Genomic DNA, 12,757 nt, shown 5'->3' on the forward strand with positions numbered 1-12,757 from the left:
ATGTTTTTGGAAACCAGTGTTTAATAAACAGCTTTTATAAACTCTACACTGAAAAAATTATTCATTCAATTTAAGAAATTTTTTTAAGGTAAGCGGCTGCAATCAATTCATTTAAACAAAAAAAATGTAGTTGAACTTAATCAATTTTATTTAGTTACCCTAGTATAAAAAAGTGTATTTAATTCAGCACTTTTTAATAATGCTACTTCCTCTTAAATTATTTAATTATGACTGATGAAAAATTATTAACTGAATTTACTACATTTTTTTAAGGTAAGTGGTTGCAATTAATTCATTTTAGCTACATTAAACAAACACATTTCATTGACTAACTTTCAACATTTTAAGGAAATTGTTTGCAATCACTAACCTTAAAAAACAATATATAAAAATGACCCTTAAATGGCAAAGTAGTAAGTTTAATGTTATTTTTTTTATGTCAGCAAATGTAGTGCACAATAACAATTTCTTTGTGTGTACAAGTGTTTAAAACAAGTGCTCACTGAACATTCACAAAATATAAAATAAAAAACCACAGGTGGAAAGAGGCCACATTGTTTGTGAATCAATAAAACAATAATATTAAAACGGCACAAAAGTCAAAAACAGTAGTGCTGACTTCACACATTGCACAATAATTATTTAAAAAAGTGTTACATTTTTACATACAACAGTTATGAATCATTAAAAGCATTATTAAAATGTTTAAAACTACTGATTCCCAGGTCTTAAATGAAAAACAGAGTAGGCTGTGACATCTGGACTAACATTTCATGCTGAGGATCCGCATACATGTCTGCTGCAAAATTTCAGTATTAAAACGTTTTTTAGTCCTTGAATTTTTGGGGAGAGCTTTAGAATCCATCTGCATAATGTATTTCTAAAAATTCATAGTAGTATTTTAGTTCCCTTTCAGTCGGTCACTACGACGTCACGTCGTGACCGACGAATTGGGAACCGCTCCGCGGGTGACCTATCTACTTCGAGAACTATAAGAAACGCCAATGAACTTGGCATGCAGGTATTTGCATAATGCCGGCGCCGCCCCGCCAGGTGCGTATATAAGCCGCAGGTGCACAATACCAAATTAGCTTTTTGCTTCGAAGCCGGCAGACATCTGCTCTCGAGAAGCGTATACTGATCTTCGTAGATCCCTGTTCTTGGAGGAAAAAGATCTCAGCTTGCTGAAGTTGGTTGGGCAAAGACACCTCAGCGGAGGCTCGCAGTGTTTTCTCCACCCTTTCTCTCTCTCTCTCTCTCTCTGTCTCTTTTAAGACTTGAGTTGAGTGAGTGCGTTTGCCTCTCCCTGTGTGTTTCACCAGCTCGCACAAAAAGAGTGATTTCCCTAAAAGAGCAGCACGTTTGAGCTTTGTGTCTTTTTAAAGACAGTCACTCATTCGTGTCACGGTCGGGTGCGTCTTTTTAAAGATGGCATTCCGCCCGTGTTCCGTTTCTGGATGCGGTGTGTTCATCGCTCCCCGGGATGGCCACGAGCGCTGTGTTTCGTGTCTGGGGCTCCAGCACGCAGAGGCAGCGTTGCGTGATAGTTCATGCTCCACTTGTGAGGGCATGACTATGGCGGATTTGCGGAGACGGGTGTCGTTTCTCCGGGAACGGCACCCGCCTTCCAAGTCTGGTGCTGCTAAGGGCGCAGCTACCAAACTTGCGAAGGATGATCTCCGTATAACGGTGCTGGGTCGGTCTGCTGGTTCGTCCAGCAGCTCCCAGCGCCCTGATCCGTTGCCAGCGGAGGTCCCGATGGAGACGAGCGGCCCGTGTTCTACGGTGTCCTCGCGCTCTGTCGAGCCTCCACCGGACGCGATGTCCACCGTAACGTCGGAGGGGGGGATGTCAGCCTCGGACGTCGATCCAGATCCGCTCCCGCCTTCGGGTCGGGTTGCGGGTCCTGCGTTCGACCCCGAGATGGCAGCCATGCTCGCTCGGGCGGCGGCGGCGGTCGGCTTGGAGTGGACTGAACCTCCCCCACCTGAACCGTCCCGCCTCGATGATTGGTACTTCGGGGGTGCCAGGGCTTCTCAGTCCTCGCCCCCGGTGCCCTTCTTCCCCGAGGTGCATGAAGAGCTGACGCGGTCGTGGAAAACCCCGTTTTCCGCCCGGAACCGGCCGTTTCAGCCTTCACCCCTCACCTCTCTCGAGGGTGGAGATGCCAGGGGGTATACTGGTATCCCGTCAGTGGAGCGGCCGGTCGCGATGCAGTTGTGTCCGGCCGGTGTCGCTTCCTCCTGGCGGGACCAGCTTACTCTCCCCTCACGGGCTTGTAAGCAGTCTTCGGCGCTGACCGGTGCTGCTTACAAAGCTTGTGGGGAGGCAGCTTCAGCCCTGCATGCCATGGCATTGCTGCAGGTTCATCAGGCTAAGGCTCTGAGGGACCTGCACGCGGGAGGTCACGACTCGGCGGAGTTCTCTGAACTGCGTGCGGCCACTGATCTGGCGCTTCGTGCGACCAAGGTCACCGCACGCGCCGTCGGGCGTGCGATGTCTACCCTGGTAGTCCAGGAACGCCATCTCTGGCTGTGTCTGGCGGACATGAAGGATGCTGATAAAACCCGGCTCCTGAATGCTCCGGTTTCCCAGACCGGCCTGTTCGGCGAGACGGTCGAGGAGTTTGCCCAGCAATTCTCCGCGGCCAAGAAGCAGACTGAGGCCATAGCTCAAATCATGCCGCGTCGGAAGCGTCCTGCGCCTGCCCCGTCCACGTCGGCGCCTCAGCCTGCTCCTCGCCGAGGGCGTCCTGCGGCGGCCGCCTCCGTTCCTCCCCGGGGCTCTTCTAAGAAGCGAGGAACCGGTCGCCAGCAGCCCGCCCCGCCCGCTCAGCCCGCTCCGAAGGGTGGAAAGAGGAGATCGAAGCGGCCCTGAGACGGGCGACCTAGAGATGGAGGGGATCGCTCTTCGGGAGATGGTGAAGGCACCACTCCCCCCACCGGAGGAGGGCCGGTTGGGGAATCTTTTGTTTCATTTTTCTGTTCCGCCGACTTTTCAGTCGGCACCCACAATTCCACAAAAAGAGCGAATTCCACTTCCATCTCTAGGTCTTCAGATGAGCGCCGGAGACACGAGCGGGCTCATAACCCCCCCTCGTTCTCCGACTCATCAGAGGAGTTCGAGAGCAACGCACGGGCTCATAACCCCATCGCGCTCTCTGACTTCTCAGGGGAGAGAAGACCTTCACGGGCTCATAACCCATCGTCTTCCTCCCCCTTCGCCAGAGGGTGCATCGAGTGGCGTGAGGTGTCTTCAGCAGAGCCTCCCTTACTCACCCACCCAGCAGCGGACTCAGGTGAGTGTTATCATGCACAACACTACTGTCGGTGCAGCCAATACGCACACACCGGCGATCACCTCCGTTGCGCCCGCCGCGGGTACACCGATCGTGCCTTTAGTTCCTCTCGCACGGTGTCTGGGGGCGTGGGAACAGCTTCCCAGCCCGTCGCGTTGGCTTTTACGCACGATTCGTCTCGGCTACGCGATCCAATTTGCCCGGCGTCCCCCCAAATTCTCCGGCGTTCGTTTCACTACGGTGAGAGCTGCCGATGCGCACGTCCTCCGTGCGGAGATCGCTGTCTTATTGGCGAAAGACGCGATCCAGCCGGTCCCTCCAGCCGAGATGAGGTCGGGGTTTTACAGCCCTTACTTTATTGTACCCAAGAAAAGCGGCGGCTTGCGACCGATCCTGGACCTGCGTTCGCTGAACCGTGCACTTCACAGAATGCCGTTCAAAATGCTGACGCCCAAACGCATATTTCCATGCATTCGTCCAAACGATTGGTTCGCATCTATCGACCTAAAGGACGCGTACTTTCATGTATCGATTCTCCCCCGGCACAGGCCGTTTCTCCGCTTTGCGTTCGAGGGGCGAGCATACCAGTACAAAGTCCTCCCATTCGGGCTCTCTCTGTCGCCCGTGTATTCACCAAAGTAGTGGAGGGGGCTTTAAAACCCCTGAGAGAGAGAGGTGTGCGCATTCTCGCGTATCTGGACGATTGGCTAATAATAGCTCAAACACGTCAGACGCTGTGCGATCACAGAGATTTAACTTTAAAACACCTCGCTCGTTTGGGTCTTCGGGTCAACTGGGAAAAGAGCAAGCTTTGCCCCGTGCAGAGAATCTCTTTTCTCGGTATGGAACTGGACTCGATCGATTTGACAGCTCGTCTAACAGAAGCGCGTGTACAGTCGATTCTGACTTGCCTGAATACATTCAAGAGCAAGAGCGCGGTCCCGCTGAAACAATTTCAGAAGCTTTTGGGGCATATGGCAGCAGCCGCAGCTGTAACTCCGCTCGGACTGCTCCATATGCGACCGCTTCAGCATTGGCTTCACGATCGAGTCCCGAGGAGAGCGTGGCTGCGCGGCATTCACCGTGTTATCATTACACCTGCGTGTCGTCGCACTTTCACTCCGTGGTCAGACCGTGCGTTTCTCCGAGCCGGTGTGCCTCTGAGACAGGTCTCCAGGCATGCAATAGTATGCACAGATGCTTCGGACACGGGGTGGGGGGCCACGTACGATGGGCTTGCGGCTTCGGGGGTCTGGACGGCACCCCAGCTGCATTGGCACATAAATTGCCGAGAAATGTGGGCTGTATATCTTGCGCTCGTCCGTTTCAGCAACGAGTTACAGGGCAAAGATGTATTAGTTCGCACAGACAACACTGCGACCGTGGCGTACATCAATCGTCAAGGCGGTTTACGCTCGCGTCACCTGTCGCATCTCGCCCGTCATCTCCTCACTTGGAGTCAGAAGAATTTGAGGTCTCTTCGTGCCATTTACATCAAGGGCACGCTCAATGTAGAGGCGGATGCGCTCTCTCGGGCTGCGCGTCCCGGCGAATGGCGACTCCACCCCATTGCGGTTCAGCAGATTTGGAGACGTTTCGGCAAAGCGCAGATAGATCTGTTTGCTTCCCCAGAGACGACCCATTGTCGCCTGTTCTATTCACTAGCCGACGACTCGCTCGGCGTGGATGCATTGGCACACAGCTGGCCGCGAAACATGCGCAAATACGCGTTCCCTCCGGTGAGCCTCATTGCGCAAACCCTATGCAAAATCCGGGAGGACGAGGAGAGCGTGCTGTTGGTGGCACCGTATTGGACAACCAGGAGTTGGTTTCCAGAACTCTCTCTCCTCGCGACAGCCCCTCCTTGGAAGATTCCCCTGAGGAAGGACCTTCTTTCTCAACAAGAGGGCACATTATGGCACCCGCGCCCCGACCTGTGGAACCTCCATGTGTGGTCTCTGGACGGGGCACGGAGGATTTGAGTGATTTACCGCAAGAGGTATCTAACACTATTGCTGCAGCGCGAGCGCCGTCTACGAGACAGGCTTACGCGCTTAAATGGAACCTGTTTGTCGACTGGTGTTCTTCCCAAAGTGAAAACCCCCGAGAATGCCCGATTAGTGTTGTGCTTTTATATCTCCAGCGCCGTTTGGAGAATAGGCTGTCACCTTCCACTATTAAAGTCGATATCGCTGCGATATCAGCTCACCATTCACCCGTAAACGGTAGAACAGTGGGTCAGCACGACCTGGTCATTAGATTTCTCAGAGGCGCTCGAAGACTGAATCCTTCGCGTCCTCCCTCTATTCCTCCTTGGGACCTGTCCTTGGTGCTGAAATCACTCCAGGAAGCCCCATTTGAGCCTCTGCATAGTGTGAGTGTTAAATTTCTTACTATGAAAACATTAACTCTCCTTGCTTTGGCTTCTGTTAAGAGGATAGGGGATATTCATGCATTTTCGGTCGACGAATCGTGCCTTCAGTTTGGGCCGGCTGCATCCAGCGTAACACTGAGACCCCGGCCCGGCTTTGTGCCCAAAGTTCCCACCACTCCTTTCAGAGATCAAGTGGTGAACCTCCAAGCGCTGCCTTTGGAGGAGGCAGACCCAGCCACGGCTTTGTTATGCCCTGTTCGTGCACTACGTGTGTATATAGACAGGACGCAAAGCTTTAGGACCTCAGATCAGCTCTTTGTTTGTTACGGTGGTCAGCAGAAAGGAAAAGCTGTCACCAAGCAGAGGATGTCCCATTGGATTGTGGATACTATAGCCCTTGCATATCAAAAGCAGAATGTGCCTTGTCCGTTTAATTTACGTGCCCACTCTACACGCAGTGTGGCATCATCTTGGGCACTGGCTCGCGGTTCCTCGCTAACAGATATTTGTAGAGCTGCAGGCTGGGCGACACCTAATACGTTCACAAGATTCTATAGTGTTCGTGTCGAACCGGTTTCCACTCGGGTTCTTTCTACTAACTAGTTAAGAATGCCGAGGGTCGGCTCGTGTGTCGGCTTGGAGCCTCTATTTTGGTGCTGCACATCTGCACCAATATGGAAGGCCATCGGGGCAAAAACGTCTAAAAAACTGTTTTTGCCTCTCCTCCACCGCCCTGATAGCTGGTGTTGCGGAGCATCCGCTGTCAACCTATCACTGATGTATTCTCTGTAAACCTGTGTAGGCTAGGCGTCCACATTTGTCCCCTACGTGGGGTTCATTTGTGTGTATACTCCGTGGGGTACTAATCCTCCACGTTTTCCTTAGCAGAGCCTGCTCTGCATCTCTCTGCATACTATGTTTTGTTCAGAGACTTTTATGAGCAACCTTCGGTTGTTTCATATTTTTATGTCATCCATTCAACCTTCTTAGGGGATGGCTTCCGCAGTGTTCTAGCTCCGCTCAGTTTAGACGCTTCCCCAGTTCGCTGCTTCACTATCGTGGGTTAAGGAACAGGTAGTGACCGGCCTTCTGCATTTCGCCTTAGGTTCCGCCCCCTATGTGGAGGGCGGAGGGCTTTTACAGACACTGGAAGGGTTCAGCTGCAGTGGCGTTTTGGTAGGGATTCCCAATTCGTCGGTCACGACGTGACGTCGTAGTGACCGACTGAAAGGGAACGTCTCGGTTACGTATGTAACCCTCGTTCCCTGAAGGAAGGGAACGGAGACGTCACGTCCCGTCGCCACAGTTTGCTGTTCCATTGCTGTTTTCAGGCCGGGCACTGCTGCTCGGCTTCTCAGCAATAATATAGCTAATTTGGTATTGTGCACCTGCGGCTTATATACGCACCTGGCGGGGCGGCGCCGGCATTATGCAAATACCTGCATGCCAAGTTCATTGGCGTTTCTTATAGTTCTCGAAGTAGATAGGTCACCCGCGGAGCGGTTCCCAATTCGTCGGTCACGACGTGACGTCTCCGTTCCCTTCCTTCAGGGAACGAGGGTTACATACGTAACCGAGACGTTCTGTGGGGTACGCCAAATTAAGCACATAGATTGTACCCAGCATTAATGCAGGCTTGTGCCACAGATTTGAGCTGCTCAAGAATCATCACTCCAACAACGACTCAAATATCGTCATAGTCGCCAAGAACACCTTTCTTTTTGATTTTACATATGCCCATGGTGATGTTTTCCGGGTCTTTCAATAAGTCATCTTGTTGACTGTCCTACATTTAAATAAAAATAAGCTGTTATTAGAGATTGTTCTGATTCATAACAGTTTGACAAGTCTACAGGCAAGGGTAATTACGAAAACTATGACACCCCTGTTCCCCATATATTATACAGTGCCCTCCATAAATATTGGGACAGAGTGCACACACTGAGCTTTATTTAGAGGGTTTTCACAAATTCCAATTTGTCTTTAGGATTTAGGAATTACAGTCGTTTAAATGGGCCACACGTAATGGGACAGTTGATTTAAAAGCTGTAATGGACATGAATTTTGTATTTGTTAAATAATTTCCTCATATATGAAGCATGTTGTGGTCTGAAGTTAAAGTTTGGCATTTGGACGCTGTGGCTGTGAACCCACATCATGTACACAATTCATGTCCATAAAACAGCTTTTAAGCGAACTGTCCCATTACATTTGGACCTGAAATACACTGAAATACATTTTTACATATATAATAACATATCCCAATATTTATGAAGGGCACTGTGTGTGTATTAGGGCTGTCACTTTTGAGAAAAATCAAATTCGAACGGATTTCGAATATCATGCAATGTATCCGAATATATTCGAATATCTAGCACCCCGCACCCCCCCGTGCGCATAAAAAAACCCACCGTAATGGAGATTCAATCACAAAATTATTGGGTTGTCTGGATTACTTTTTACTTAATGTTTGAAACAGCAGGTTATCAACTTATGAATAACAAACTTATATATATATAGAAAAAAACGATTCAGAACAGTTACAAACAATAACGTGACAACTTAAATAGCAGCAGGAGTATATAGGCAGACCCAAACGGAATTCGTGCCCGCAGATTTCGGCAGAAAACTCTGCGGAATTCGATGGATTTAATGCCCGTCATTGACAAGCACACATATCCCGCGCTTGAGCGTGTTTGTGAGAAGTAATCTCATTGACAACAAGCACACATACAGCCTATAACCCGCGCGTTTGTGAGCCGTCATTGACAAGTGCATTATCTCTGCGCATGCTGTTTGCTTGACCGTTTTTAATGATAGAGAGCACAAACCCTTTGATACTTGAGATGAAATTAAACTTATAGATGAGTTAAGCAGATCTCACTTGACTCTGTCGTCTATGTGACGCGCGACAGTCAACACATCATCATTTCAAATCCGTTTACAAGACGAATGCTGTGGTTGTTTAATATAAAGTTTACATTGCATTGTAAAAATGATGAAATTATCTTCATACATGCTAATTTCATAATGCGAACGTATTAACACGTATTTTTATTCTGCTATAATATTTAACACTATAAACAATATGCCATTTTATATACAAACTATAATTCTATCTTGACATGCACATGAGGTTCATTCTGGTCCCATTTGATTCCCTCTCGTGCGCACAGTTGCTGTCGTCGGTCTCACTCTCAGCCTCCTTCCTATTACGAGGTGTTACTGTAAAAAATGCGCCACACATGGCATTTTAAAAACCGGATGGTTTATTTATAGTTCGAATACGGATATTTCACGTCATGTTCAAATGCATATTCGAATATCGAATAAAAAGTGACAGCCCTAGTGTGTATATATATATATATATATATATATATATATGTGTGTGTGTGTGTTTGTATAAGCAACTCTGAGAAAGCGAAAACACAGTGGAACTGCAGGTAAGCACTGCAGCTTTTAAATTTGGACAATTGATAACGAATTTATCTTGACGTGAATATTATAACACGTTATGAGATATCGCCACTGATATATTTATAAGCAGCATGCAAAAACATCTCTCTGACACTTTTATATAGTACTGACAAGAACAAAGTCTAATAATAAGCGAGTGCTCGTATCGCGTTAAGATTAATTGGGGAAGCAATAGTAACATTATATAAGTGTAGTTTTATTAACTTTTACTGTGCGCCAAAACAATAACAACACAAAAGACACTAAATATGAATAAGAAAACAAGTAATAGTTTCATCATGACACCAAATACTGCTGATTTGATCTCATTTCTGACCATTAAAAACAGACAAGGCCAACATTAGAGCCAGGGAATCCCTGTCAGAGATGTAGCCCAGAAAAGGGCGGTGGTCAGCGGGGCGAGTGAACACTGATGTCCGCTCTCTAGTTCTCACGTACCGAAGCTTCCTAAGCAAACGTTCAAACAGGCGCTATATTTACTAATCGACTGCATATCTGAATATTATACATATATATTCTCGACTGAACTAATCTTTAAACTAAACCTTGTGACCAAGAAACGGTAATATTAAGAAACGGTTTTTAAACGGTTATAATTATGAGATTCAAAGCAGCCGAGTGTTAATCCGTGGCGGCAGAAAGTAGTTCCCAAAAAAAGAGGCTTTTAAAATAACTCTGTTGTTGTTTTCTAGTTTTCGTTTTTCAAACTTGTGCCGTCGAACTTTTGTATAAAAGCAATATCGCTCTCGGAGTCGTGTGGTATTTGTTTACGTTATATTGTAACGGCTGTGATTGCCTCCGGCACTCGGCCTGGAGGAGCTCTCTTATAAACGGCGTATTTTAAGTTTATAAAAATATTCAATGTTATAAAAGGTGCTGTATTACATGAAATATTACTTACTGTGAAAATAAACTGACTGAGCAAAACTCCAGGGCTGAAATATCCCAACTTCAGATCGACCGTAAACCTGACTGGAAACTTCTTGTAGCGCCAGGGAAAAATTTACATTTGCGCGCATGCGCAAAGAACCAACCTATTTTTCTACTGATTTTAATTAATTGACATGACATTATTTACTCATTATTTAGTAATTGTATTAATTAACACACTACTAATGCTGTAATTAATAATGTATAAATGCATATTTATTTACCTGTATTATCTGGAAGTAGAAATGTAAGGCTTTGGCTCATTGTTGTAATTAACAAATTAATTGACCACTGACCAATTTCATCTCATCGCATTAGAAATACGTACATAGATATTGTGTAACCATATTTTCTATATTTTTACCTTTCTCTCTATCAGACATGGATATTGGAGGTTTGGAGACTGTGGTGGCCAACTCGGCCTACGTTTCAGCACGTGGAAGTATAGACAGCACTGCAGCAACCATGCGGGACAAAAAATACCGTGCAAAGCTCAACCTGCCACACTTAAGACAATGTGAACACATGAAGGCAACAGTTGAGTCTTCGTTTGACAGTATGTGCATACGCCAGCCAATAGGCAAACGGCTCTTTCAGCAGTATCTTGAAAGTGAACCCGCTTACAAGAACGCTGCAGATTTGTGGAAAGATATTGAAGATTACAATGTCGCCCAGGAGAAAGATAGGCCTCAAAAAGCGCAAAAGATTGTGAACAAATACTATGAGACTTCTTCCAAAAACTTTAGCAATTTCCTGGGGGATAAAGCAGTGAGCAGGGTGAAAGAGGACTACAAGAACATTCGAGGAGATCTTTTTAAAGAGAGCGAACAGCAGATCCTTGGTCACTTGGAAGCTACAGCGCTAAATGGCTTCAGGAATAGCATGTACTTTCTGCGTTATGTACAGTTTAAATGGCTGGAGAGTCAACCTGTTACAGAGGATTGGTTCATGGATTTCAGAGTGCTTGGGAAAGGTGGATTTGGTGAGGTCCATGCTTGCCAAATGAAGGCGACAGGGAAGATGTATGCTAATAAGAAACTGAACAAGAAGAGGTTGAAGAAACGTAAAGGTTATGACGTAAGGGAGAGAGCTAGTTTTATGAGTAGAGTCTAGTCTATAGATGGGTTCAGCAGAAAACACGTAACTTCCGCTAAACTCCGCTAAGAATAGATAACAGAAGTACTAAAAACAAATTCCTTTTAAAATAGTTTATTTATATAACAAGCAAAATAAACAACACGCAGATTACCTAGGAAACCAAAACATTTGTTATTTTCAACGAGGTATTTGCTCAAGAAGAGTTCAGTTTAACAACTAGTCAGATCATTAAACAAACAGAAACCGGAAGTAAAGTTCGGACCAGTCTACAGACTGAGTTAACAAGAGACCCTTGTCCATTACTGAACTGCAAGTAAAGTTTGCACAGTAATTTTGCACATCCCAAAAGCCTGCAAGTACTCTTCATTTTCACCAAATATTAGGAAAAATAGCAATTGGGGGAAAAAGGGAAAAAACACATATAGACATAAGATAAGATTAACCCTCATGTCTGCTTAGCATGGTATTCAGCAGTGTTAATCATAGTGTATTGGCTCAGTACAAACTGGCTTGCAGGCTCAGCTTGATACTCCACAAAGCAGTTCAGCTGAAATAAAGAGGCAGAAAGAGGGTGAAGTAAAATGGATGGGAGAACAGAAATCATTTACAAATTGTACTTATGACAAAAGCAGAATGCAAAGAAGAAAGGCAATGACAAATGGAATTTAGTTAGGGAAACAATATGCCAGGGTACAACTTCTCTCTGTTCTTGGTATTAGCAAAGTATATGGAATTAATCTTTATGGGGCGGTTCCCAGACAGGGATCAGACTAGACTAAAAAGAATATAAGAGCTGCCCAAACAGAAAAACAACTTGCACTGACATGTCTTAAAATACATCAGTGGCCATTGTTTTTGCCTCAAAATGTACACAAGTAATGTTTGTAAAAAGTAATGTTTGATCAAACTAGTTATATTTTCTAATTAAACTAAGGCCAAGTCCTGGCTTAAACTAATCCCTGTTCGGGAAACCACCCCAAAATGTCTCACCTGAAAACCAGTTCACTCCATCTTCTTCACCCATTTTCTGCTTGCTGGTTACCGGGTCATTTCAGAATCTTTCTCTTTTAAGATAGTGAAACCTGTCTTGTATTACATCTAGTTCATTGTGACAGGGTTCTGACAGTACCTTGTTTTATTTATAATCAGGCCACGTGTTTTCCCTGTATTGTCTATTTTACCCCGCTCCCTTTTTGTCTTCATTCATCATTATTGTTTAACTACCCTCACCTGTCAATCCCTTGTTATCTTTGCTGCGTCCGAAAACTCTAAATTGCTGCCTTCTGCAGCAGCTTTCCAAGGCAGGAAGGCATCAAGGCATGTCCAAATCCAATGTTAGGTTTACTTCCTGACTCCTGAGATCTTGTCACACAATTCTATGCGTGTGCATGCATGGGGAATGTGATTGGTCGAGTTTGAAAAAATAAAATGGGAGCCAAGAAAGCGGCTGGAGCACAAATGTCATGTAAATACATTTTTACACCTTTTAATTGCATTTCTCTAGCGAGAAATTAGTATTGTAGTTTTCAAATATGTGATTTGTTATCACAAAGGCGCTCTCGATTTAGATTTCAAACATG

General features: G+C 46.0%; 1 protein-coding gene across 1 annotated transcript in view; it reads left to right on the plus strand.

Moving 5' to 3' along the window:
- Nucleotides 1–10,127: 10,127 nt before the first annotated feature.
- The window catches only part of grk1b (G protein-coupled receptor kinase 1 b), a 36,285-nt gene continuing 33,655 nt past the window's right edge, over nucleotides 10,128–12,757 (plus strand). The window contains exon 1 of the mRNA XM_065284605.2: nucleotides 10,128–11,156. Coding sequence (XP_065140677.1) covers nucleotides 10,461–11,156 — 696 coding nt within the window. The 5' untranslated portion in view covers nucleotides 10,128–10,460. The remainder of the gene's footprint in view (nucleotides 11,157–12,757) is intronic.

The sequence above is a fragment of the Paramisgurnus dabryanus genome, chromosome 5 (assembly GCF_030506205.2).
Source record: "Paramisgurnus dabryanus chromosome 5, PD_genome_1.1, whole genome shotgun sequence".
Lineage (NCBI taxonomy): Eukaryota > Metazoa > Chordata > Actinopteri > Cypriniformes > Cobitidae > Paramisgurnus > Paramisgurnus dabryanus.